This window comes from Macaca nemestrina, chromosome X, assembly GCF_043159975.1.
Source record: "Macaca nemestrina isolate mMacNem1 chromosome X, mMacNem.hap1, whole genome shotgun sequence".
NCBI lineage: Eukaryota > Metazoa > Chordata > Mammalia > Primates > Cercopithecidae > Macaca > Macaca nemestrina.
The window spans coordinates 45,185,976-45,212,425 of record NC_092145.1 but is presented as its reverse complement, the minus strand read 5'-3'; the positions used below and the strand labels follow the sequence as shown (position 1 = coordinate 45,212,425).

The 26,450-nt window shown below is 42.1% G+C and overlaps 1 protein-coding gene across 12 annotated transcripts in view; it reads left to right on the top strand.

The window, feature by feature from the left end:
* Nucleotides 1-26,450, top strand: part of LOC105490509 (transmembrane protein 164) — a 344,079-nt gene that overhangs the window by 128,606 nt on the left and 189,023 nt on the right. For all 12 annotated transcript variants that reach the window (XR_011618045.1, XR_011618046.1, XM_071088239.1 and 9 more), the window contains one exon: nt 15,732-15,810. Coding sequence is in view for 10 of the 12 variants with exons in the window: in XM_071088239.1 (XP_070944340.1) it covers nt 15,732-15,810 (79 nt within the window). In the remaining 2 variants the exon portion in view is untranslated. The remainder of the gene's footprint in view (nt 1-15,731; nt 15,811-26,450) is intronic.

The window sequence follows — 26,450 nt, the reverse complement described above, 5'->3', positions numbered from 1 at the left end:
CTGACAGCTGCCATTCTGGAATCATGCTAAATGAAATTCTTGACCTCAGGTTTTTTGATTACCCAAGTAGTGTACATTCACTTTTCAAATACACATGATGGCTGGCTTGCAGTTCCAAGTTTTTATTGGAGATAACCTAGTTCCTTTCGCTGTTACTCCAACCCAATGTGAAGATTTGGCAGTAGATTTTCCTTACTGTCCTAGGGGGCAGGAGTAATTTGTATTTCTAGTATACCTTTACACTGAAGTGTAGCTTTTTTGGGGGTCCCAGCTTTATGAGAGTTATCTCCTTTCAGACTCTTTGGGCTCTCTTGACCTTTGTCCCCTATCCCTTATGCCCTGTGAAGCTATGAAAAATCAAAGCTCAAGTTCAGCTGGCTTAGCAAATCTACTTCGGGTGAAAATTGGATGCAATATCCCACTTATGTCTCTGGGTTCCCACTTTCACTTTTTTTCTGGCTAGAAAATTCCTTGTGTATTTGACAGTTCATAGATTGAAAAAAAATTTTTTAAATATTTTATCCAGGACTTTTGGATATTTTCAGTGGTAGATTTGTTTAAGAACTAGCCTTTTATGTGCTCAGAAATGAACATCTGGGTCTTGTTTTCCAACCCTTTTATGGCTATGTCCTTACTTTCAGGAGCAACCAGGAGGACATTCTAATTCTATTCATTGGTTGTCAGTGCTCTCCTGAAATATCTCTAAATAAGTTGATAAATACCTACCATGTATCTAGTATTGTGCTAAGTTCTATGAAATGTCAGGAAGCCCATGTAGCTTCTCATGTAGCTAACAGAACATTGGCAGTGGTGGCCTTAAGTCCTTGGAACACTGATTTAAACCATATTTTCATTTCAGAACCCTTTTAAGCCCTAGAAATTAGCATTTGGAATGATGTGGTTGTAATACTGTAAGGTACATAAAGGCAGAGGCCATTTGTATCTTGTTTATAATAGTTGGCACATAGTAGATGCTCAATAAATAATGCGTATCTGGGAGGTCATGGAGGCAGATTCCAGTGCTGATCAGTTCCCATGGCAATTTAATTAGAATATTCCAGATCCATGCTCACAGGAAAAAGAATATCTCAATAGCAGGAGGTCAAACCATCATGTATTTGGGTCATTTGTATATCAAGTTTCAAAGTCAAGGGTCTCCTCTCTACCATAAAGGGCCTCAGGGCACATGTAGATAGTATAAGTCGGTGATTAAGAACATGGACTCTGGAGGCAGACTGCCCATTTTCATCCTGGCTCTGTAAGTTACCTTGGGTCAGTTACTTAATCTCTTTGTGTCTCAATTTTCTTAGGTGTAAAAGGTGGATGGTAGAACCTATCTTAGAGAGTTGTTGTAAGAATTAGCTACTACATACCAAGTATTTAGGACAATGCCTGGCAGAGAAGTGCCATGTACTAATAATTATTACTTATTATTTCTATTATTATTATCTCCTTTGTTGTTTTGAACACCAGTCACATCATAAAAAAATACATTCTCCTGGGAGTTATCTGTCATTTCTATATGGAAATATTCTGAGTTTTCACACCTATGCCTTAGAATTTTGAGGCCTGCCCTACTGGAGTATTTCTCCAGGTATGGGTTGAATACCTCTGTATCCACATCGTTTTTTAGTGAAATATATTTAAATACAGGTTGCTGGGCCCCATCCCAGTTGGTCCAAAGAAATTTCTTTCTCTAAAAATCTGTGATGAAAATAAAGATTCTATACATTCTCTGTGTGTTAGGTTAGCCAGGAACTGCTGCAGGTTTAAGTTGACCATCCTTCAGTGCTGATGGAAAATCTGGGAGCAGGCTTGGAGCCTGAGAAGACATAGAGAATTAGAGAGTTAAACAGAAGGGAAGAAAGAAAGAAGTCAAAAGAAGTGACCAGAGTGTACTCAGGTCAGGAGATGGTCAAATCCCATCCATCTCTGGTGGCCTCCAGGGGATATGGGACTTTTGCTTTCCCTTGATTTAGGTATTTATGAACCTGGCTCCAACTTAAAGCAGAGGTCATGGGGATTGTTAGGGGGAGATGTTGGACGTAACAGGCCAGGGAAGCCTGCCTCACAAATGACTGCCAGGCCCAGTGGCTGCCTTTAAGCAATGACCTCCAGGGAGTAGATTAACCAGATTCCCTTCTTGGCAGATGGTGGGGTGAGGGGTTAGGCTGAGTGCCCTTGAGCTGTTTTGACTGGCCTGAAAGCCAAATCCAGATGCTTTCCTGCTTGCCTTTGCTCTAGTGCTAGTGGAGGGTTGGCTTTTATATCAATCACGCCATCTGATGCTCAAGTCTTTTAAAGGCATTACAATATGGGTGGAGGGTAACATAGACTACCTGGGCAGATGAAGGGCTGTGAGTTTAGCACCTTTCCTCTCATACCTACTGCTCTACATGGCCTAAGTTTTCTGGGTGGAATCTGTAACCCAGGGTAGAGGAAAATGATGTGTTGGTCCTGTCATTGGTGGAAAGGGGTCTCGTTGAGCCCCTTGTTCCACTACCTAAGCAGGAATGTTAGGCCTGGGCAAGTCAGTGTGCAGGCACAGTTTGGCCTCCACATACAAGCCAATTTTCTTTTGACTTGCAGCTGCCCTGGTTCCTCGGTAGGCTTTTGAACCATCTCTCTGTTTAATTAGACTTTCCTCTGAGTTCTGTGGAGAGATCTGTACAAATACTAACTTTCCCTTATTGAGTAAAATGTCAAATAATGTGTTCAGGGCTAGACTTCGAAGTCCTGAAACACCATCTTGTATACTCAAAACGCCTTTCTTCCGTATGAAATTCAACCTTTGTCTCAGTTTGAAGAACTGGTAAATAAATTTGCATTTTGTGAATTCGGAGTTCCCTGGGTCCACTTTGATGGCTAGGTAGTACCTATATTATGGTAGCTAGGTAGCGTAAGGCCTTCCGTTTTCATAGTAGACTCTATTTCTTTTTCATCAGGGAGCAGCCTGAAGTATGGAACAGATAATAATGGTTAAGATGATGGGTTCTGGAGCCAGGTTCCCTGGGTTCAAATGCTGGCTGAGACGCTTAATAAACCTGAGACCGTAGGCAAATTATTTCACTGAAACCCTATCCCTTTTTCTTTTAAAATGGACCTTGGATACACATAATTGGAATAATCATATTTCTAATCCTTGACTCATTTCATGCTGCACCATTCGTCCATGTATAGCCTGCTTTAATTTTATTTATTTGTACATTTACTTTTTTATGGATAATATGACAACTGTGAGCCCAACTTAAGAATTAGCCACATTGATGAGAACTCAGTCTACCTGTGCGCTGCTCCCCCAATTCTGCTCTCTATCTCCCTCTCCACCCTGAAGGAATTGCTGGCCTGAATTTTGGTTATTATTCTTTTGCTCTTTTGGAGTTTTATCTCTCTCATATGCACAAAGATATTTATATTCATATTGATATAGATATGGATATATAGATATATACATGTAGATATATATTCCTAAATAAGATATTACTTGGTTGTTTTTCTGGCCCTCATTAAAAGAGTATTATGTTTTAGATAGTTTTCTGGGACTTGCTTGTTTTACTCATCATTATATTAGTATGGTTCATTCCTGCCACTGAGTATAACTGTAGTTACAATTTCACTGTGGCATCACATTTCATCATGTGAATATACCACAGTGTATTTCTCCAGTCTCCTTGGGATGGGTTTTTGGTCATTTCCAATATTTTACTATCATGAAAAATTCCTCTGTGCCTTAGTTTTCTCATGTTCAAATTGGGGAATAACCATAGGAGCTACCACATAAGGGTGTTATGAAGATAAAAGAAGTTAATAGTTGTAAAGTGCTTAGAACAAGACCTTGGTCATAGCATATTGTTGGTCCGTGTATTGGTTTGTTAGGGCTGCTATGACAAATATCACAGACTGGGTGGCTTAAAAAACAGAAATTTATTTCCTCACAGTTCTGGAGGCTAGAATTCTAAACTCAAGGTGCTGGCAGGGTTGGTTTCTTCTGAGGGTCTCTCTTTTCCACCAGTCAATGGCTATCTTCTCCCAATGTCTTTGTAGGGTTTTTTTCTCTGTGTCCGTCTGTGTTGTAATCTCTTCTTCTTCTTCTTCTTTTTTTTTTCTTTTTAGTTGGAGTCTTGCTCTGTTGCCCAGGCTGGAGTGCAATGGCACGATCTCAGCTCACAGCAACCTCCACCTCTCAGATTCAAGCAATTCTCCTGCCTCAGCCTCCCGAGTAGCTGAGATTACAAGCACCTGCCACCACGCCTGGCTAATTTTTGTATTTTTAGTAGAGACAGGGTTTCACCATATTGGCCAGCCTGGTCTTGAACTTCTGACCTCAGGTGATCCACACGCCTCAGCCTCCCAGAGTGCTGGGATTACAGGCGTGAGCCACTGTGCCCCAGCCTGTAATCTCTTCTTATGAGGACACTGGTCATATTGGATTAGGACCCACCCATATGACCTCATTTTACCTTAATTACCTTAATTACCTTTACTATCTCCAAATACAGTCACATTCTGAGGTACTGAGGGTGAGGAATTCAATGTATGAATTTGGGGAGAGACACAATTCAGGCCATAAGAGTCAGTAAGTATTCATTATGACCATCATTCTCTTCACCCTCCTCCTTATCATGAAAGCTCAAGAAAATGTAACAGACTTAGTTATGACATATCCCCTAGGAACACTATTATGTGAGCTGTTATTATTATTCTTAGGCAGACCAAACACCAGAGCTTCCTTCCCTGCCTTTTCAGAAATGACTTTTGATACCAGCAACAAGTATTCAAAAGTGGTACTTTGTGGTTTCATAAGATGATAGGCAGCAGCTCCTTGAGTCAGTTAGATGTAGGAGGAGGAGAGTGAGGAGGTTTCATTTTCATCTTGGTTAAAAGAAACAGCTAAGTGAGCTCTTGTAGAGTATCTAATGGTATACAGACTCAAAATTACCACTTGGTAAAGTTCTGTGGATTTTCCTGAAAGAGGCAGGCAGGTCCGGGCTGTTATAGTTTTCAAACCAGGAAATACGCTTGCACAAGTGACTGTGCCACCAGAACAAACAGCATCTTTCATGGGCTCAAAGTATTTGACAGGGAGCTGGCTAGGGGAAGGCACCTTATAACCACAACTCTGTTCCCCTGCTCTCTCAAGGGCTCTGAGCACTAAGGAGGAAGTCAGTAGTAGCCCTGATAGGGTTTGGACTCACAGTGGCTCACGCCTGTAATCGCAGCACTTTGAGAGGCAGAGGCAGGCAGATCACTTGAGGCCAGGAGTTCGAGACAAGTCTGGTCAACATGGCAAAACTCTGTATCTACTAAAAATACAAAAAAAAAAAAAAAAAATTAGCCAAGCACAGTGGCCTGTGTCTGTAGTCCCAGCTACTCAGGAGGCTGAGGCAGGAGAATCTCTTGAACTCAGGAGGCGGAGGGTGCAGTAAGCCGAGATCACACCATGGCACTCTAGCCTGAACAACAGAGCGAGACTCTGTCTCAAAAAAAAAAAAAAAAAAAAAAAGAAAAAGAAGGACCGGTGGCCTCCCCGCCACCTTTATTATGCCCCCCTGCCCCTTTGCACATCAGATGGTGAAAATTAGATGGAATAGCATGTGCCTGGCAGGACTGTGGGCATCTGTCCTTACTGGAGGTGAGGTGTGGAGTGGGAGTAGGGTCTCAAGGGAAAAATACAAAGAGAACAAGGGATTTTGGGGTCTATGCATGCCCCCTTTACACATTATTTTCTTAACATGCTAATATTCTCCAAAGGAGGGAATTCTTAAAAACTAGAACAAATTAACACTAATCATCATTAATAATTTAATGCATCCTCTTGGTTTAGGATTCCTGTAATGTAGAGATATAAAGAATATAACATAAAAGTTCCCACCTCCTACTCCCCAGAGAGAATTGCTGTTAACTGTTTGGTGTACTTATCTTTTAACTTTTTTCATCCTTTAAAAGAATTTAGCTACATGATTAATAAATGAATACATTCATTTGTTATAAAATATATATATACAAGTATATAGAACCCAAACTCAAGATCTTCCCTTTCCTATCCCAGTCTCTCTTCCCCAATCCTGTTTCCTTCTCCAGTTTGGGGAATAGTAACTGGGTGCTATCTTAGATCCATTTTATATACACCCAAAAATACACATACAAACTTATTCCTTTTCTTATAAAAAAATGATCATGCCTTATACAATATAGACTTGCTCTATTTTACCTAGAAATGGTTGTACCGCCTTTAAAAAAAAAAAACAAAAAAACTTGGTGGAGTAATACATCTTCCAGAGTGTTTTTTGATCATCCTGCTGATGGTGGTCATTTAGTTTGCTTTTTTAAATTCCAAATTTTTTTGTAACTATAAATAATGCTGCAGCGAACATCTTTATGCATATATTTTTGTGCATGTGGGCAAGTATTGCTGTTAGTACAAATTCCTAGAAGTAAAATTACTGAGTCAAACTGAGTGGGCATTTTAAAGTTTTCATAGATATTGACAAATTGTTCTCCAGAAATAATGTATCTTGTTTCTTCTTTGGTGTACTGTATCTTAGGATTTTGCCGTATTAGTTCATACTTACATCATTTAAATTTAGTTAAATATTTAAAAATTCCTAAGTTTTTACTATACAACTTTTCAAACATATTGAAAAGTTGAAAAGTAGCATAGTGAACAGTGACTCTATATCCTCCAGCTAGATTCAACAATATCTAACATTTCTCCATATTCACTTTCTATCTAAATTTGCTGAATCATTTCAAAGTTGTAGACATCTTGACGCTTTAGTCTAAGTACTTCAGCTCCTAAGACTAAGGGCATTCTCTCGTATAATTATAATACCTTACCACACTTAAGAAAATTATCAACATTTCTATAATACCATCTACCTTATCATCTACCTTATTTAATCAGCTTATGTTTAAGTTTCCTTAATTGTCCCAAGAATGTCTTTTAAAAAAAAATCAGGATCTAGTGAAGTTTCAAGTATTGCTTTTGATTGTTCCATCTCTTTACTGGTTTTCATTTTTTTAACCTAAGAACAGTACCCCCTTCTTCATTTATGATACTGAAATTTTAGGGAGTTATTTTGTAGAATGTCCCATATTCTAGATTTGAATGTTTCCTTAATGACAGACACCTTGTTGTTTTTAATGGCAATGTGGTCTGCTGTACCATGAATTCATCATGGTTTATTTAACTTGTCCCCTATCAGTGGTCATTTAGGTCATGACATTCCTTTTGTGGCTCCTCTTACAAGTGGTATTTCGTCCTAAGCAGTCTGTGGCCCCAGTAGGCCACAGTTAAAGTCTGTGGTCAGTTAATGAAGATAAAGTGTTCCAAAACCAAACTTCATTGGCAGGAACATTATCAAGGGCAGTTGTAACTGTCAATTGCATCCTTTCCCCTCTAAAGGGATGGATTATCTTTTTTGATTCCCTGATTTATTTTGAGAGTCTGTAGTCTAGGGCTGAGCTGAGACCAGGGTTCTGTCTTTGTAACTGCCTATTCTCACTTGGCACCTAATCATTAGCCATGGACTCTTCTGGTAAGACCAAGTCACCTGAGGTATGGTGTGAGCTCCCTTAATTTGCAATGTGCAGCCCTCCCTCAAGCAGTTATTCTCACTTCAGCCTGTTCTTCCTTCCTCATCTCCTGGGATCCGAAAGCTAATCTTTCCATCTGTGCTTTGGGTCCTATTCCCTCTCACCTGCTTCCAGTCCTCTGGCTGTCTAGTGCCTCCTGCACCTTATGCTTCTCCAGCATCTCCCTGTCCACTGGCTCCTTCCTTCAGTGTATATAGAATCTCTCCTGTTCTTAACAGTTATTTCTCAATATTGATACTACCCTTTAGTTATAGTTTTCATCTCTCTCCAGGCATTTACTCTTCTCAAAAGATTACTGAGGACCAGGGGTCCACCAAATGGGGTACAAGAGATGTTTCATTGAGTCTGTGATGAAAATATTAGATATCTATTCTAATAAAATTTCATTCTTTTAAATTTCCATGTTTGTGTGTCCTGATGTACATTTAGGTGTGCATATTTTATAATGTACAGTTAGGCATGTATATCATTTGCCTTACTTTCAATTCTTCTCATCCTCTTTAGCCCCGGTAAGATCCACACCCACCAATTTATGAGCTTCTCTCCCAGGCAGTCACACTGGCATCACAAATTCAGCATGGCCCCAGCTTCTTTTCTTGTACCTCACTTCCTCCAATCTGCACCCTAGACTGTAGGTCCCAACATAGGGAGAAGCCCCAACGTCCTACCATCCATCTAAGCCATAGCCTGTGAGTCATCTTCAACTTCTTTTCTTCTCTTACTTCTGCACAATGCCCTGTCCAGTCAATTAATTAGTCCTGGCAATTCAACTTCCTTACCTTCTCTCAAATCTGCCCATCCTCTCTTCTCTTGCTGTGTCTGCCTTTGCTTAGACATTGCTATCACCAGCCCCTAACTGGTCTCTCTGCCTCAAGTAGCAAACCCTGCACACAACCACCAAAAGGAGCCCTGCAAAACTACATATCATGCATGCCTCTCAGAAAATTCAAACCAAAGCCAATACATGATCTACAAGGCCTCCCATTATCTTTTCCTGCACTGATATTCTCTCCTTATCTGTTAGCCTCCTCAACTAGACTATGAACTGTTGTAGGGCCGGGATCCCTACCCTACAAGATGTCTTCATTATTGCCACACAGCAAGAGGCAAGCACATTACGTACCACTTAGGCGTGTCTTAATAGGTGTTTTTGGTCAACTGGATGAAAGTGAGAATAGGACTGTTTTGGGTAAGAACAGGAGAGTGGAGTTGAGAAATAAAGAAATAAAATTTTTTTTTTGAGAAATAAAGAGGTTTCCAGTGAGAAACTCTGGCCTATAGATAGGCCAAATGAATGGACTAATGTGGGGAGCTAAAGTTACCCTGGTAGTCATCTGGTAAACATACTAATGTGTGACTTAGGACTGTGGGACAGGCCCAGGTGATACCATCTCTTCTTGCTGAGGCAGAATGATGAAATGAAACCCCAGCTTTCGACTAGAAAGATCTGGCATTAAGTGTTACTGCCTGGGATGGAAATTCTGGCTTTCCTAGTTACTGGCTGGATTGATGTTGAAAAGGGGGATAGTGATTATAACAGCCAGCATTTAATGAGTAGTTACTATATGCCAGCACTGGGCCAAGGATTTTACAGGTATTATTTCACCACAACTGGGTGAAGTAGATACTATTATTCCCATTTATGAATAAGTCAGCTGAGGCTCAGCAAGATTAAATGATTTGCCCAAAGTTGTATAGAGAATAAATGATGGAGACAGAATTTCAGTCTCAGCAGCCTGACTCCAGGCTGGAGATACCGACTGGGAGTCATCAGTATACAGATGGTATCTAGAGCCAGGAACCTGGATAAGATTACCTAGTGAGTGAGAGTAGCTGTAGAAGAGGGACATGGAATTGGTTCTTGGCCACTGTAATATTTAGAGATGAGGGACATAAGGGAAATTCAGCAAAGGAGATTGAGAAGGAACGCCATTGAGGTAGAGAAAGATTAGAGGGTGGTGTGCGAGAATCCCAGCACAGAAAGTCTATTCAGGATGAGGGAATAATCAACTGCATCAAATGCTGTTGATAGACCAAGTAAGATGAGACCTAAAAATAGACCAGGATTAGTATCTCTAGTTGTGCAGCTTGTTAATTGCATAATGGAGTGAGTGGTATCCAGAATCTCTCTGACACCCTGGCATGGGGTTGAGCCTTGGCAGAAGAAGGAGCACCTATTTCACATAAAGATGCCATGTGGGCTAACTTCCATCCTTTTGTTGCCTACTGGAATTAGAAACATGGAGGTCATTGGTAACCTCAACAAAAGCAATTTGAGTGGAATGGTAGGAATGAAAATGTGATTGAATTGGATGGAGGAATACTTCAGAGGAAAGGCAGTGATGGCAATGAGTAGAGACATCTTTTGAGGAGTTTTGCTATAAAGTATAAAGGAAAGCAGAGAAATAGAGGTGGTAGCTCCATTACTACCGCAAATGGGAGTGAGGTCAAGAGCTTTTGTTTCTTTAGATGAAAGGTATTTTAGCATGTTTGTTTTCTGATAGCAATGATCCAGTGAGAAAAACAGACAGTTGCTGGTATGACATTCTTGAATAGGTGAGAAAGGATAGGATCTAGTACAGGAATGATGGTACTAGCCTTAGTCAGCAGCACAGGTGCTTCCTGCATAGTAGCAGAGGAAAAAGCAGCTGTGGGTATGGGTGCAGGGAGGAGGGAGATGTGGAGGTGGGAACTTGTGTCTGTTATCTTCCAATGGTTCTCCATGCCCCCTCACCCCACTGAAGTAGAAAGCCATTTCCTCAGCTGAGAGGGAGAATGGCGAAGGTCTGAGGAAAGCAGGAGAAGTTGTGGAATAGTGGCCTGGGAGAGAGGAGAATGAATGGTCTTGGGAATATAGTGAGATTATAGAGCAGCATGAAAATCTGGCACTAAGTTTGTTGTCATGAATGTAAAGGGCTAATAGCATGGCTTTATATTTTTCTCCAGACATGTTTGCTCGCATGGGTTTAGGGATGTGAAGTCAGACAGTTGGATTTAGCCAGGAATGTGGTTTTGTGAGGTAAGTAGGACAAAAGGAAAGAGTGTGTCAGGAGAGTTGGGAATGTACTGAAGGAAGTGATGGGCCTTGAACTCAACGCTGGTGAGCATAGAAGTTAAGGACATGAGGTTGGTGAGGGGACAGTAAAAAGGTGGTAGGATCAAGACTGTAGGTCCTGGTGAAGTGAGAAAATTGTGAGAGTAGGGATATTAGAGGGAGTGAATTGGCCAGACACAAGGTGGTGGCTGGAGAGTAGGGTACATGACAGAGGTTATGGAGAGATCACAGCTATTAATAATAACTGGTGTGACCATATGAAAAAGGTATGAGGTAAAATGGAGAGAGATCTTGAGGAGCATGGAGGGCAGGCATTGAGAGGCCAGAGTGTTCCTAAATATTGATACTGCAGGGATTTTGACAAAGGAATGTTGGAAAGGCGTCACAGGGAGGGGTAACACAAAACCTTCAAGGACTGAGGAGGGGAGGGTATACATGCAGGGGGCCGTAAATAACTGCAACAGAAAGGAGTAGTGGGTGCCATAGTCTCAGGACATGAGATTCAAATCAGGAGAGTGGTTAGCAAGGAGGCAGAGATAATGGTCTGGAAGAGACAGCAATTTAGAAGCATCTGTGAGGCACAGAGAGGCATTCCCTTCGCCCAGTGGTGTAAGGTTATATGAGAGGAAAAATCCCCACTACTTGAGAGAGCTGTCAGGATAGCAGTGTAGCAGTGTCTTCAGAGAGCGATAATTAAGTTTTTCTTAAAAAAGGTGAAGGGACTGCTCAGGTGACTGTTGTAAACAGGGAAGTAGGGGCGTGGTGGGATCAGTGGTCTCCATGGGAGAGAACAGTGGTGCAGCTGTCAGGGTTGCAGAGCGGGAGGAAGGAGGTTGAGATTCTTGCCATGAACAGAGTCCATGCACCTAATGTTTCAGGCAGTCTAAACTCTAGAGGCCTGGAGAACTTTACCACTCTGGTCTTTTGATTCTAAAAAGGATGTTGACTTGTGAGAAGGTAGTTAATGGCCTGTGTTGCTTAAAGCATTTTTTATTGCTTTTGACTTTAAATTGCATTGATGCAGGACTTTTTGTCTATAACCTCAGGATTCCTCCAGTTGAAAAAGAACCAGGGTATGTACATTAGAGTGGAGTTCTAGGTATGAGTTCTCTAGTGTGTAGAAATGAATTAACCAAGTGGAACTCTTTCTAGGGAGGTATGGCATTTCACAGATATAAAATGGGGAAAAGAGGGTCAGGGGAGGCTCCCTGAGAAAGTTCCTGGAACTCAGCCCAGACTCGGTGTTCAGTAAAGAACTGTCTTAGCTGGGCATGATGGTGCATGCCTATAGTCCCAGCTACTTGGGAGGTTAAGGGAGGAGGGTTGCTTGTGCCCAGGAGCTCAGGGCTGTAGTGTGCCATGATTGTGCATGAGAATGGCCACTGTACTCCAGCCTGGGTGACATAGGGAGACCCCATTTCTTTAAAAGCAAAAACAAAAACTTTTTTCTCCTTTGTTGAATGCCCTTTCCCCCCATCCCTGTGCCTATTGCTGTTTCTTTGGATGTTATTTAATTTCTCTGTGACTTAGTTTCCTGTCTGTCAAATGCACATGATCATAGTCCCTACTTCATAGGAAAGTTGTAATAATTAAATGAGATAATACATGTGTATTAGTCTGTTTTCATGCTGCTGATAAAGACATACACAAGACTGGGTAACTTACAAAGAAAAAGAGGTTTAATGGACTCACAGTTCCATGTGGCTGGGGAGGCCTCACAATCATGGCAGAAGGTGAAAAGCACGTTTTACATGGTGGCAGGCAAGAGAGAATGAGAGCCAAGTGAAAGGGGAAACCCCTTATAAAACCATCATATCTCATGAGACCTATTCACTACCACCAGAACAGTATGGAGGAAAATGTCCCCATGATTCAATTATCTCCCACTGGGTCCCTCCCACAGCATGTGGGAATTATGGGAGCTACAATTCAACATAAGATTTGGGTGGGGACATAGCCAAACCATATCAACGTGTAAAAGTATTTAACACAGAACATGGTGCATAATATAAGTACTTCAATATGATTTGCTATTAAATGACAAGTGGTTAAGTTCTTGGTTCCCATTCAGCTCTCTTATTCTTGCCATTATGTTTCTTCTTACTTCACCCCCTTTCTCTTACATCTTCTTCTTCCCTTTCTCTCCTTCTTTTTCCACACTTCCTCCTTCACCTATTTCCTCTTTCTCTCCCCTGGCTTTGGGTGCAGTGGCATATGCACCTAGTTCAGTACTCTTTGTGGCCCCCTGAAGTAGAGAAGTCTTGGAGTAGGGGTGAGGCAGCCACCAGAGGAAGGAAACTGCTGGTGGGGACAGTCTCTTGGCCACTCCATCTGAAGTCTGTAGCCACAGTGGCTGCAGAGATGAAGTGGGCCAGTGACAAGAGGCTCAGGAGCTGGGAGGCCTATGTTGCAGGGCAAGTTTGGCTACTGTATGATGTGTGGCTGGGGCACCAGACAGTAGGCAGAGCATGCTATGAAGATGAGGATCATTTGAACAGGAGAGGACTGGGCTAAATCACCGTGTGGAGGGACAAGTGAGGACATGTGCATGTCCTGCCTCGGTCCTGTTGCTGATACCACTATGACTACTCCCATTCATAAGGGTGGCTCCTCCCCACGGAGCAACTCCTATGAGTCAGACTTCTGTGGGAGGGAGCGAGTGAGCAGGGGACAGCTGAGTGTGCTGGCTAAGACTATAAATTCTAGAGCCAAACTGCTTGGATTTGAATCTTGGCTCTGTCACTGAATGAGAATGTATCCTTGAGTGAGTTATCTAACTTTTCTGTGCCCCAGTGTCCCATCTCTAAAACGGATATAATTGGAACAATACATTTCTTATGAAGATTTGTTTAAATTAACTGTTTACAAAGTGATTTTCATAGTTCATGGCATAAAAGAAGTACCATGCTAGTTTTTGTTATATTTAAAAAAATTTTTAAATCATACAACAATCTTATAACAGAAGACTGACTTTCATTTTACTGATGCCAAAATGGAGATGGAGAGTTTAAGGGCCTTGGCCAAGGCCACAGGGCTACCGAGCAGCAGAGTCAAATCTAGAACACAGCTTTGACAGACTCCAAAGTCCTAGCTTGTAACTGCAATGCTTAACTGCCTCCCTGGACATTCAGGTGGAGACTTTGCTTTCTAGGAGCTGGGAGGCAGGGTGAGGCAGGTGGGCAATGTGAGTCAAGGTGGGTGGTCAGCAATTGGAGTCTGAGAGGTTGGCAGAAGTACTGCTTGAGGACACACCTGGGACTAGTAGCTGCATGCCCTTGGCCCAGCTCCTTGCTATGGGAGAGAGCAGCCTGGCTTCCCAGGCCTGTTTCAGGGAGAGGTCAAGTCCCTTAGGTGCATGAAGGTGCTCATTTCAGCCAGAGAGCTGAGCCTTCTTGGGACTTTTTCCTTCCTTCCCTATTTTCCAGGCGACCTCAGGGAAGTTAATAACCCTTTTGCACCTCAGTTTCCTCATCTGTCAATTAAGGGTAATACTTGACCTGGCTGCTTCCTGGGGATTTTGAGACATTGAGTAGATTGTGGATGTGAAATCATTTGAAAAGCATAAAGCAGTACCTAATTTTCAGATACTAGAGTGATCTCAGACCACATTACTGTGAGGTCCAGTGTAGGCCTCTCAGACCTCCATAGCTACCTTGTGCTGATAATGCCCAGTATCCAATCTCGTGACCTTTTCCACTGGGGTCTACAGTGGTACTTGGAATCTTACCTCCTTTTCTCAGTTTTTACAATTCCCTTGGTGAGTGTAAAGTAATAGTTGAGCAGCAGGTGGGTTCCTGGGAAATTATTTTCCGTGTGGATTTTTATTTTAAAGAGCCAGAGCCAATGTCTGTGTCCAGGCTCCACAGTTGTCCCAGCTTCCATTCTGGGAGCTCTGCCATCTTTTTGGTTTCAGCCCTTGGCATAAGACAGACCTGGGCTCCTGTGCCTGGGTAGCCTGTAACTGCCTCCTCTCATTAGCACACAGTCTTGGTTATGTGCTTGCCCTGTGGGGAAAGGGAGACATCTGATCCTTTCCCCTGGGTGCCTTTGTCTATCCTGGCATCCTTTGGTGTGTGTGTGTATGTGTGTGTGTGTACGCGTGTGTACGTGTGTGTGTGTATGGTAGGGATTATGTAAACCCAAGAGGCTAGGCCTCTTGTCAGCTGCCAAAGTTCTTTTTTCCCCAGAACTGAGTTAGCCACCCAACTGTTTCCATTCTCTGCCCGCTGCGAAGCTCTACAGCAGGGCCCCTATGGCAGGTCAAAACATGCTCTGCTTTGATAATACAGAGATTCCATTTTGAGAGAGATGGGAAACAGGAGCGAGTGAGTGGGTGTGTTGGATGTAGGGAGAGTGAGGACATTCTTTTTGGTAAGCTGTGCCAAAATTGGCCCAGCAGCTTGGTCTAAACTCAAAAGTAGGGCTAATGCTGGGCTGACACCCAAATATCCAATGGGGAAACTTTATTCTTGGATCTAGACCCTACGAGACCTAGCAATCTTTTTTTTTTTTCCCCATCTGGAATATGGGGATAATTCTACTCTATATGTTCTTCATGTCAAATGAGAAATAAACTTGTAAATAATCTACCATCTAGTCACCAGGAGCAGGAAGTGACATAAGGTTGTGATTCTTAAAGTACATTTTGCAGAATACAAACTGTTACTAAAAAAAGAGTCACTTGCTAAAAAAGTTTGGGAAACACTGGATAAACAATGGCAAGTAGGTTTCTTGTCTATAGGGACCACTCAGGTCCTTCATATTCCAATAATACGCATGGGAAACCACCAAGGGGATATATCGTATGCCACATTTCCTAAATTTTTAACCAGACTTTCTTAGTGGAGCATTTACAAGTCCCTTCTCTACGAAAGACATCTAGGAAGATCCTGATCTAGATCAGAAGAATATTCATTTTGTTCTTTTTTTTTTTTTCCTGCAATTGTATAAAGAAGTGAATTGGTGAAATGCATGGGATTGCTAAAATATGGGTCCTAAACAGCAAGGGAGGTCAACTTTGGACTCTATTGAAATGAATGCTTCCTGCTCTGAAATACTTCTCTCCCTCCTATCCTCACAGCTCCCCTTTGAATTGGAGATTTACTACATTCAGCATGTTATGCTCTACGTGGTACCCATCTATCTGCTTTGGAAAGGAGGTAAGGCCAGCAAACCACATTCCTATGCAACCCTCACACCTAGCCTCTCCCTTCTGTTTTCAGGAGTCACAGCCTCTTGGGTGCTTCCCAGGATCTTCAGCTGCCTCTTGGCTGAGTTTCTTCAGCATGATTTATGCCGGGCACCAGGAAGTGGGGAGATGGGAGTGGACGAAGCCTGCAAGGGGTCTGGGGACTTTTTAGACCCGTACTTCACTGGGTGACTATGGTGCTGCTGACTGCCTGTCACAGGGCCTGGGCTTTGTGTCTTGGTGGTGGCATTGCATTTGCATGGAGCCCCCCCCACTGTCACCCTCTTGTACTTGTGCCTTCCCCCTGCCTCAATGTGTAGTGTGGGGTAGAAGAAGAGAGTGAAACACTTGGTCCCCTCAAGAACAAAAGAAGATATGTAAGGGCCAAGAAGTCCAGGGACCAGGACAATTATGGGATTGAGGGGAGAGGCAGGTGAAAGAGCAGTGTCACCCATGTAAAAGAAACCACTGAAAACCTTCATTTGATGAAGAGGGAGAGACCACCAACCTGGTAGAGGCAGCCTGGAAAGGAAGCTGATCTATTTGTAACCTCTCAGTGACCCTTAGATTATCCCTTCCCTCTATTGTGTAATAGACAAAAGGAAAGGGAAGTGCTTGTCCATCTAGGCTTGTTGTGAGAGCCACTCCTTCTCAGTGTTCTTTATTTCCTGAAAGTCCCTGTGACTGGAAGACATCCTCTTTCAGTTTTAGCCCCAGTCTCTCGATCTCAGTTGCTGAGACTTTTCTGCTCCTACCTCACTCCAGGCAGCAAGGGTTTCATTTCTACCATACTGAAAGTGGCATGAGGCCACATGGGCCCTTGAGCTCACTGGAAGATGGTCTGGGAGTTCTGCTGGACGCTGCTGCTTCTTGGATTATGCGTGGATGCTCTAACTCAGGCATTCTGGCAGATCTTAAGATCTGGTGTGAGATAGCCCCAAGGACCGGTCAACCCAGGAACATATTACAAGATGGAATCTACTTATATTCCAGAGATTTGCCTCCTGTACTTTGATTTCTATCAGTTCTCCATACTTGCCTAAATATTCTTTGAGACTGCTTTTACCCTGTGCAGCCACTTGGGGTCTCACGATGTCCAAAAACACTTCCTTTTAATTTGCTGTAAAAGCACTATTTTCCCCACAAAGCTTTAAGGAAAGTCTGAAGTTCCAATATCCAGGAGACTTGTGCCATTTCTTAGGTCTGTCCCCTGTGGCACAGGAAACAGCCTCTTAATATTAAGTCTCAGAAATACACGTATTCTGAATAGAACCAGGCAGATAGGTGTTCCTGGGCCTCAGACCCGTGCTACTCATTGTTCCTGGGTTCTGAGGTGTATGATGGAAGTCCTAGCCAAATCTGCATGGCTGTTATTTAAACATATTTGTACTCTAAGGTCACCATAAAAATCTGTCAGGTAGCTGGGTTAGACTGGTCTGACATGAGAAATACCAAGTAGCCATCTTTCCTCCCTCCAAAAGAATAATCCAGGAAGCCACATCCTCAAGACTTGGCTAACTCTAAGATAATTGTATCTTCTTAGAGCAGATCCTCCCGGTAGCCCAGTTCCCTAAGTGGCAAGGGGAGAGATAGTAGGGCTGTAATGAGAGACAGTATGGTCTGTTATTGCTAATAACCCATAGATACCCTGGCGCAGTGAGGGTTTAGCTTGCAGCACAAGTGGAGTGATCTCACCAAACTGACTTTACTCCAGGACCTGAATGAGAGCATCTACCACTCCGCAGAGGTTGATGGGCCCCAGTACCTTCTATCTGGTCAACTTTGAGCTATACTCATCTCCCATCTCCCTTTCCAGCTCTTTACTGCCATCTGCTGTTCACTTGGGGGGAATTATGAGCATTGAGAGAAACATCTGGATTTCTTCAGCTTTGATCCCAAGCCTTGGACCCAGGCCTTGAAGAGGGAGAATGGATCTGAAGCAAGCTGTCAGAAGATTAGTTTTCTGTAAACCAAGAAAGCCGAGAGTTTGGGGTTTCTCTTCCCTAGAAGTCTCTTGTAATTTTGTAGAAATAAATGGCTTAGCAATTTTTACCCAATACAAAACAGCTCTCCTATAGGTATTTCCCATGCCCAGGAACCCTGTTTTCCTGAAAGGCAAGGTCCTGCTTGAGCATATAGTGCCTCTTCCTATTGTTTGGGGTGGGTGGGTAGGTGGTGCCTTGTGGGAAACCCACTCATCCCTTACTCTTGCGGACCTTATGCACTGTCACAGTACATGGAACCTCTCTCATCCACACTGCTCTTTTCTTCCTCTGGCCTGTTCCTTCGTTTCCCTGTTTCCTTTCCTTCAGACTTGTTGCCCATGGTCCTCTGGAAATGCATTTCTTTTTTTCTGTGTTACAGTATTTTTAAATTTAATTTTTATTAGATGCTGACAAATTATGCTTTTATATATGTATAGGGTTCAAGGTGATGCTACACTATGTGTATACAATGCAGAATGATTGAATCAAGCTGATTAACAAACTATATTTCTTACAAACCACTCCCAGCCTCACCAGCAGCTCCACATGGGGCACAGAGCCTTCCTATCTCTTGCCTGCAGCTTCTTCTAATGGAGGCTGCTCTTTCTGCCCTGCCCCATATGCTGCAGAGCCCCCTCTGTCTCTTCTAGAGCACTATCTCATCTGTATGTTAGGGGAAAAAGGCTTTCTCTTTTGCCATTCTCTCTCGTTTTTTTCATCACCACCGTCACTTGACCTCTTAGTCACTTCCCTCACATTCCTAGAAGTCGCTGGCCTGTAGCTCTCAGTATTTCCATTACAATTTGAGCCAACATCCTGAGAGACTTCTTGTAAGGACCTCCCATCCACCCCAGCTTCTCAAGGTCTGAGCTTCTTAATTGCAATGACCTCAGCATTTCCTTCCTTTCAGCCACCAGGACCTTGTTTTCCTGTAAAGCTCTGCTGTATGAGAACGTAACTGCTGTTTGTTCTTTCTTTGACCCAAATCTCCACTCCTTTCCTCTTCTTTTCTTCCTATTCAGCTTGTATCTCCATGACCTGTCATTGAAACTTTCACTAGCTCCTGAAAGCGTCTCACCTCCTTTGTCCCTTCCAACTGGGGTCAGTGTCCCATCCCTTTTCAGTGTGCCCAGTCTTGGCCTACTGGAGGAACTCTTTCAAGCCATTCTAATTAGGGCCATGAAAATGTCATGATGTCTATTATAATTGTGCTGTCAACACCATTGCTCAATTTATTTTCTGTCTATGGTCAGCTCCTCCACACATTGCCTATTGGGGGAAACCCACCCCTGATATTCAATGTGAGTCCTTTTCTATTTTCCCTAAGTGTCGGCTGGTCTGAGAAATAAAGGGAAAGAGTACAAAAGAGAGAAATTTTAAAGCTGGGTGTCTGGGGGAGACATCACATGTCGACAGGTTCCGTGATGCCCCCTGAGCCTTAAAACCAGCAAATTTTTATTAGCAATTTTCAAAGGGGAGGGAGTGCACGAATAGGGTGTGGGTTACAGAGATCACATGCTTCAAGGATGACAAAAGATCACAAGGCAGAAGGTCAGGACGAAACTAGAATCACTAATGAACTTCCATGTCCTACAGTGTACACATTGTCAGGGTTCAAGAGCAGAGAACCGGTCTGACTAGAATTCACCAGGCTGGAATTTCCTAATCCTAGCAAGCCTGGGGGTGCTACAGGAGACTAGGGCGTGTTTCATCCCTATCTACATCTGCATAAGGCAGACACCCCCAGAACGACCATTTCAGAGGTGTCGTCTGGGAATGCATTCTTTTCCCAGGACTGTTAATTATTAATATTCCTTACTGGGGAAAGAATTCAGCGATACTTCTCTAACCCATTTTCGGTAATAAGAGAAATATGGCTCTGTCCTGCCCAGCCCACAGGCAGCTAGACTTTAAGGTTATCTCCCTTGTTCCCTGAAAATCGCTGTTATCCTGTTCTTAAGGTGCCCAGATTTCATATTGTTCAAATACACATGCTCTACAAACAATTTGTGCAGTTAACAAAATCATCACAGGGTCCTGAGGCAACATACATCCTCAGTTTACGAAGATGATGAGATTAAGAGATTAAAGACAGGCATAGGAAATCACAAGAGTATTCATTGGGGAAGTGATAAGTGTCCATGAAATCTTCACAATTTATGTTCTTCTGCCATGGCTTCAGCTGGTCCCTCCGTTCGGGGTCCCTGACTTCCCGCAACAATTGCCCTCACAAGTCCTGTGCTAAATCTTTACCACCCTTCTCAAACTTCCTGTCCACTCTATTCAAACCTTCTGTTCTCTCCACCCTTGGTAGATCCCCACCTCTCCCCACAAATGACTGAGAAAATTGAGGTTTTGGGATGGAAATTTCCTCAACACTTATCTCTACCTCTACAAGCTTCTTTACCCACATCCATCCCTATCTTCCTCCTTCTTATCCTGGAAGAATTGGTGTTCATTCTGTTCTGGCCAATAATACCCCTGTGTGATTAGCTCCCACCTCTGCAGCCTCATTCTATCAATTAATCACTTATGTACCTGGATATTCTCTTTCTTTCTTTCTTTCTTTCTTTCTTTCTTTCTTTCTTTCTTTCTTTCTTTCTTTCTTTCTTTCTTTCTTTCTTTCTTTCTTTCTTTCTTCTTTTCTTCTTTTCTTTTCTTTTTCTTTTTCTTTTTCTTTTTCTTTTTCTTTTCTTTTTTTAGACAGGGTCTCCCTCTGTCACCCAGGCTGGAGTACAGTGGTGCAATCACGACTCATTGCAGCCTCAACCTCATGGCTCACATGGTCTTCCCGCCTCAGCCTCCTAAGTAGCTGGGACTATAGGCACATACTACCACACCTGGCTCTTTTTTTTTGTATTTTGTAGAGACAGGGTTTTGCCATGTTGCTCAGGCTGGTTTCAAACTCTTGGGCTCAAGTGATCTTCCCACTTCAGCCTCCCAAAGTGTTGGGATTACAGGCATGAGCCACTGTACCTGGCCATTACCTGAATTTCCAACCCTTTCTTCACTGCTGGCTTTTCAGCCAATACAGATGTTCAAATCTTTCCCATTCTAAGAAACTTTCTAGCAGTCCCATGCAACTCTGTCTTCCCTCTTCCTTTCACAGCTAAGCATCCTACAAGAATAATCTAAACAATATTTTCTAAAATTTAGTTCTTTGGGCAAGACAATTTTTGTCTTATCCACGTAACTCTATGTTATTAAGTATGTAATACATGTCCTTAAATCTATTGAGTTTTTTTTTAACTAAAATATATAAACTTTCGAGAGAAGCCTCATAATATCCATGAGATTGTGACTTTGATTTACTGGTTATCTCTTTTAACACAGTTTATATACAAAACTATTAAAAATGAAATGTTTATATGTTTGCCACCTGAAATCACCTCACACATGATGCATAACTTTGGGAGACACTTGGGTCTGCCCTTGAGTTTTCTTCTCAATTACCCTTTATTCCTCAGAACATTTCACTGTGATAGTTAACCCTCTATCAGGCTTTTCACAGAGATGGTGCTTCTAAAGATCGCCAGCAACGTCTATCTGACCAAATCTAATGACCATCTCTCAGTCTTTATCCTACGGAATGCTGCTGCATTGGATGGTATTGGTCACTCCATTTTGGAATGCTCTGTTTCGGGGCTTCCAAAGCTCCTCCCATTCCTGGCTTTCCTACCTCACCAATCATGTCTTCTCAAGTCTCCTTCACAGGTTATTTTTTCTCACTCCTCTGAGATGTTGATTTCCTCAGAGTTCTGTTCTAGGCTCACATCTTATTCTAATTCTCTGGTATGGTTTTGCCTGCTTTCATGGTTTAACTACTAGTCTGTCTAGTTATGGCTGCTACATCACTGTCTACAGCTTGGACTTACGAGATTCACATTCATATAGTTTACTCAGCATCTCTACCTAAATGTCTCAAGCATATGTCAAACCCAACCTGTCTGTGTTAAACTCATTATCTTCCCTCTCAGCCCTCCTGCTCTTCTTGTGGTTTGTGCCAAGTGGCACCATCCAATCACCCCAGCTAAAATCTTGGAATCATCCCTGCCTCCTGTATGCAATTCGTCCGTTCATCTCACATATATTAACATATGCCTTCTTCCTGCCAGGATCCAGAGTGACCACTGGGGTGTCCTGATAAGCAAAAATCAGACACCACCCCTTGTCCCTAATAACATGTATAAGCTAGTGGTGGGGGGAGATGGGTATGAATCAGATATCACCTGAATATATCATTATGACTGAGATAAGTACTCTGAAAGAAAGGAACATGCCCTTATGAGAACTTAGAACAAAACAAGCTGACCGAGTCTGGGGATTTGGAGGAGAGTTCCCTGAGGAAATGACATTTAAACAGAAATCCAAAGGGTGAGTTGGAGTTTATTAGGCAAGTACAGGATTAGGGGAGGTGACTCCTTGTAGATGGGCAAAATGGCATGCACAACAGCACTGTGGCAGTGGGGAGCACAAGGCAGGTGGATGACACTGGGCCTGAGGGGCAGGCTGGGGTCAGATAGGAAGGCTTTGTCACCCATGGTCAGGGGTTTGGCCTTGATTGCCAAAGCTATGGAAAGACTGTGAAAATTTGAAGAAGGGGTATAACATCAGCTTGCTTCACTAATTGATTCTTCTCTGATTTAACTTATTTACACATTTTAATTCAAAAATCTAAAATATAAAAAGCCAGACTGTGAAAAATGTCTTTCCCATCCCTTCCCTCCATCCATATCATTCCCTGCTGCAACTCTACAAGTAACTACCATTTTTGGTTTTGGCATATCCTCCCAGAGTTTGTTTTTTGCATATACAAGTACATTTTAAAAATATTTTCCCCCTTCTTCAGACATTCATCTTAAAATAGCAAATACACAACCATCCTGTTGTTACTGTTTTGCTTAGCAATATTTCTTAGAGAGCTTTCCATGTGAGCCCACAGGAAGCTCCCCCTTTCTTTTCTTTTATAGTGGCCTAATATTACATTGTGTGGATGATATAATACAGTATAATAAAAATGGCAAAGCTTTGATATAAGACAACTGTATGCCAGATATTGTCACTTTTCCCGTGCATTAACTCATTTAATCCCTATAACAACTCTCTTAGGAAGGTGTTGTTATTATCTCCCTTTTATAGAAGAGGAAACTGGTACTCAGATAGCAAGTGACAGTCCCCGGATTTGAACCCAGTAGTATGGTTCCACGGTTCTTGCTTTTAATCATAACACAAGGTTACAACACTATACCATAATTTCCTTTTTCAGTCTGCTATTGATGGACATTTAGGTTGTTTCAAATCTTTTGATAATATAAATAACACTGCACTGAAGGACCTGGTACCTTTGCCATTTTGCATGTGTGCAAGAATATCTATAGGATATATTTCCTTAAGTGGTAGTGCTGAATCAGAGTATATGCATTTGTATTTTTATTGGATATTTCCAAATCCATAAAAGTTGTACCAGTTTAAATGTTTACTAGCAATATGTGAGAGTGTCTGTTTCTACACAGCCTCACCAAGTTGGATTTTTGCCCATCTGATGGGTTAAAAAAAAAAGGTATATCAGTTCGATTTTAATTTGAATTTCACTTTGAGTGAAGCCAAGTGTCTTTTTACATATTTAAAATTGGCATTTGGCTGGGCACGGTGGCTCAAGCCTGTAATCCCAGCACTTTGGGAGACTGAGGTGGGCGGACCACCTGAGGTCATGAGTTCGAGACCAGCCTGGCCAACATGGTAAAACCCCCTCTCTACTGAAAATGCAAAAATTAGCCAAGTGTGGTGGTGCACGCCTGTAATCCCAGGTACTCGGGAGGCTGAGGCATGAGAATTGCTTGAACCCAGGAGGTGGAATTTGCAGTGAGCCGAGATTGTGCCACTGCACTCCAGCCTGTGAAACAGTGAGACTCAGTCTCAAAAAAATAATAAAATAAAATAAAATTGGCATTTGATTTCCTCTTCCTTGAACTACATGCTCCTATCACATGCTCATTGTTCAATAGTGTTGGCTTTTTTACAAAATTTGAATCCTAAGAGCTCGTTATATATAAATATTAACAGTTTACCCTTTATGATATGAGCTATAGATACTGTCCTCAGTTGTGTTTTCTTTTGACTTTGCTAATGTTTTATTCTTGCCATGCAGGATTTTTAAATTTCTTTTTCTTTTTTTTTTTTTTTCTGAGATGTAGTCTTACTCTGTTGCCAGGCTGGAGTGCAGTGGCGTGATCTCGGTTCACTGCAGCCTCCACCTCCTGGGTTCAAGCGATTTTTTTGCCTCAGCCTCCCAAGTGGCTGGGACTACAGGCATGCGCCACTACACCTGGCTAATTTTTGTATTTTTAGTAGAGACGGGGTTTTACCCTGTTGACTAGGATGGTCTTGATCTCTTGACCTCGTGATCTGCCCGCTTTGGCCTCCCAAAGTGCTGGGATTATAGGCATGAGTCACCCTGCCCGGCTGAATTTTTACCTTTCTATGTAATTTATCTTTTATTTTATGGCATCTGGATTTAGAGTCATGGTTAGAAAGCCCTTTATTACTCCAAGGTTATAAAAATATATATCCCATATTTTCTTCTTAGCTCCTTTTATTTTTTAATATTTAAATCTTTTATTCACTTGGAATATATTCAGATATACAGTGCGAGAAAAGGATCCAACTTTATTTCCAGCTGACTTCCCATTTGTCCCCGCAATGTTTATCAAATAGTCCAACATGATCCAATCTGCTTGTGGAGAAGATCACGTTAGCTGCTGTGTGAAGAAATCACCGGGTCCTCCTGCTCTTACCTCCTAAATATCTCTCAGACTCATCCCCTCCTTACCATCTCTAGGACCACTACCTTGGGCCAAACCTTGCGCATCTCTTCCCTCAACGATGATAAGTGGCTTTGTGTGATCTCTCTCCAGCCAGCCTCCTTTGCTCCCCCAAGCCCATTCCTGGAGCTTCCAAAGCTATTTCTATAGCTCAAATAGGATCATAGCACTTTGTTGTTTGGAAGCTTTCAGTGGCTCCCCATCTTCCCCAGTGCACAAGTCCATATGACCTGGTACCCTACCCCTTCTCCAACCTCATGTCTTTATGCTCCCTTCTTTGTACTGTACACTGTGGTGATACCCAAATCCTTAGGGTTCCCTGAGTATTTTTTCCAATTTTCATGCCTCTGTGTCTTTGAAAATGCCGTGACTTCTCCCAGGAATGCTCTTCTCCAGCTGTGGGCCTGGAAAACATTCATTTCTCAAAACTCACCTCAGTAGTTACTTTCTCCAGGAAGCCCTCTGTAACTATTCTACCCCAGCTCCCGCCAGCTGCCTCTGTTCCTCCCATCGTTGTCATCCTCACAGTGTAGTCTTTACATGCTGGTCTCCCTGAGGACAGGAATTTTTCATTTCTTCTTGGTATGTAGGTGATGAATGAATGAATGAACGACCTTCTTTTCAGGGATATATTCATGTACTGCAAATTGCACATAACTTATTATACATCTTACAAGCTAATGTTTACTAGGCACTGTGTTTGTTACATGTGTGATTTTGATCTCATTTAATCCCCACAGTGTCCACTAGACTTATGGGAGTACATCACGTGAGGCCCATGACCTTGAATGAGAAAAATAATCACATCTTTATGTCCGTTAACTCCAACTGAAATACAGTCATCTCTCAGTATCCATGGGGAATTGGTTCTAGGACTCCCCCGACCACAAATCTCAAAATCCAAGGATGCTCAAGTCCCTAATGTAAATGACACAGTATTTGCATCTAACTTACACACATCCTCCTGTATACTTTAAATGAAGCTTGTCTAACCTGTGTCCTAGGATGGATTTGAATGTGGCCCAACACAAATTTGTAAACTTTCTTAAAACATTATGTTTGAAAAAAAAATTTTTTTTTAGCTCATCAGCTATCACTAGTGTATTTTATGTGTGGCCCAAGACAATTCTCCTTCCCATGTGGCCCAGGGAAGCCAAAAAATTGGGACACCCCTGCTTTAAATCATCTCTAGATTACTCATAATACCTAATACAATGTAAATGCTATGGAAATAGTTGTTATACTGTTTTTTATTTGTATTTTTTTACTATTATTATTTTTGTTTTTAAAAAACATTTTTGATCGGTGGTTGGTGAAATCCACAGATGTGGAACTTGCAGATATGGAGGGCCGACTGTGTGGTACATCCTTTAGTAAGGAATGTAGATAACAAACCACAGTTACATTAGCAACACTTGGCATGCTGTCATTAATGTAAATTACACATATTTTCCTCTTATGTTACAGTTGTTGCAGATATCTCAAAAAATCATTTGCATTCATCATTACCTCAAAATTTAAAAACAGTGCCTTTTAAAAGCATTTTGATAACTATATTTCAAGATGATTATTTTCTTTTGTAATCCTATATATTCTATTTCATATACTTAAATACTTTATTCTGAGAGGGAGCCTTTACACTTCCCCAAACTGCCCAAGGAGTGCATAGTATCACCAAGATTAGGAGTCCCTTTGCTAGAGTTTATTTTATTTTATTTTTTGAGACAGATACTCGCTCTGTGACCCAGGCTGGAGTGCAGTGACCTGACCTTGGTTCACTGCAACCGCTGCTTCTCGGGTTCAAT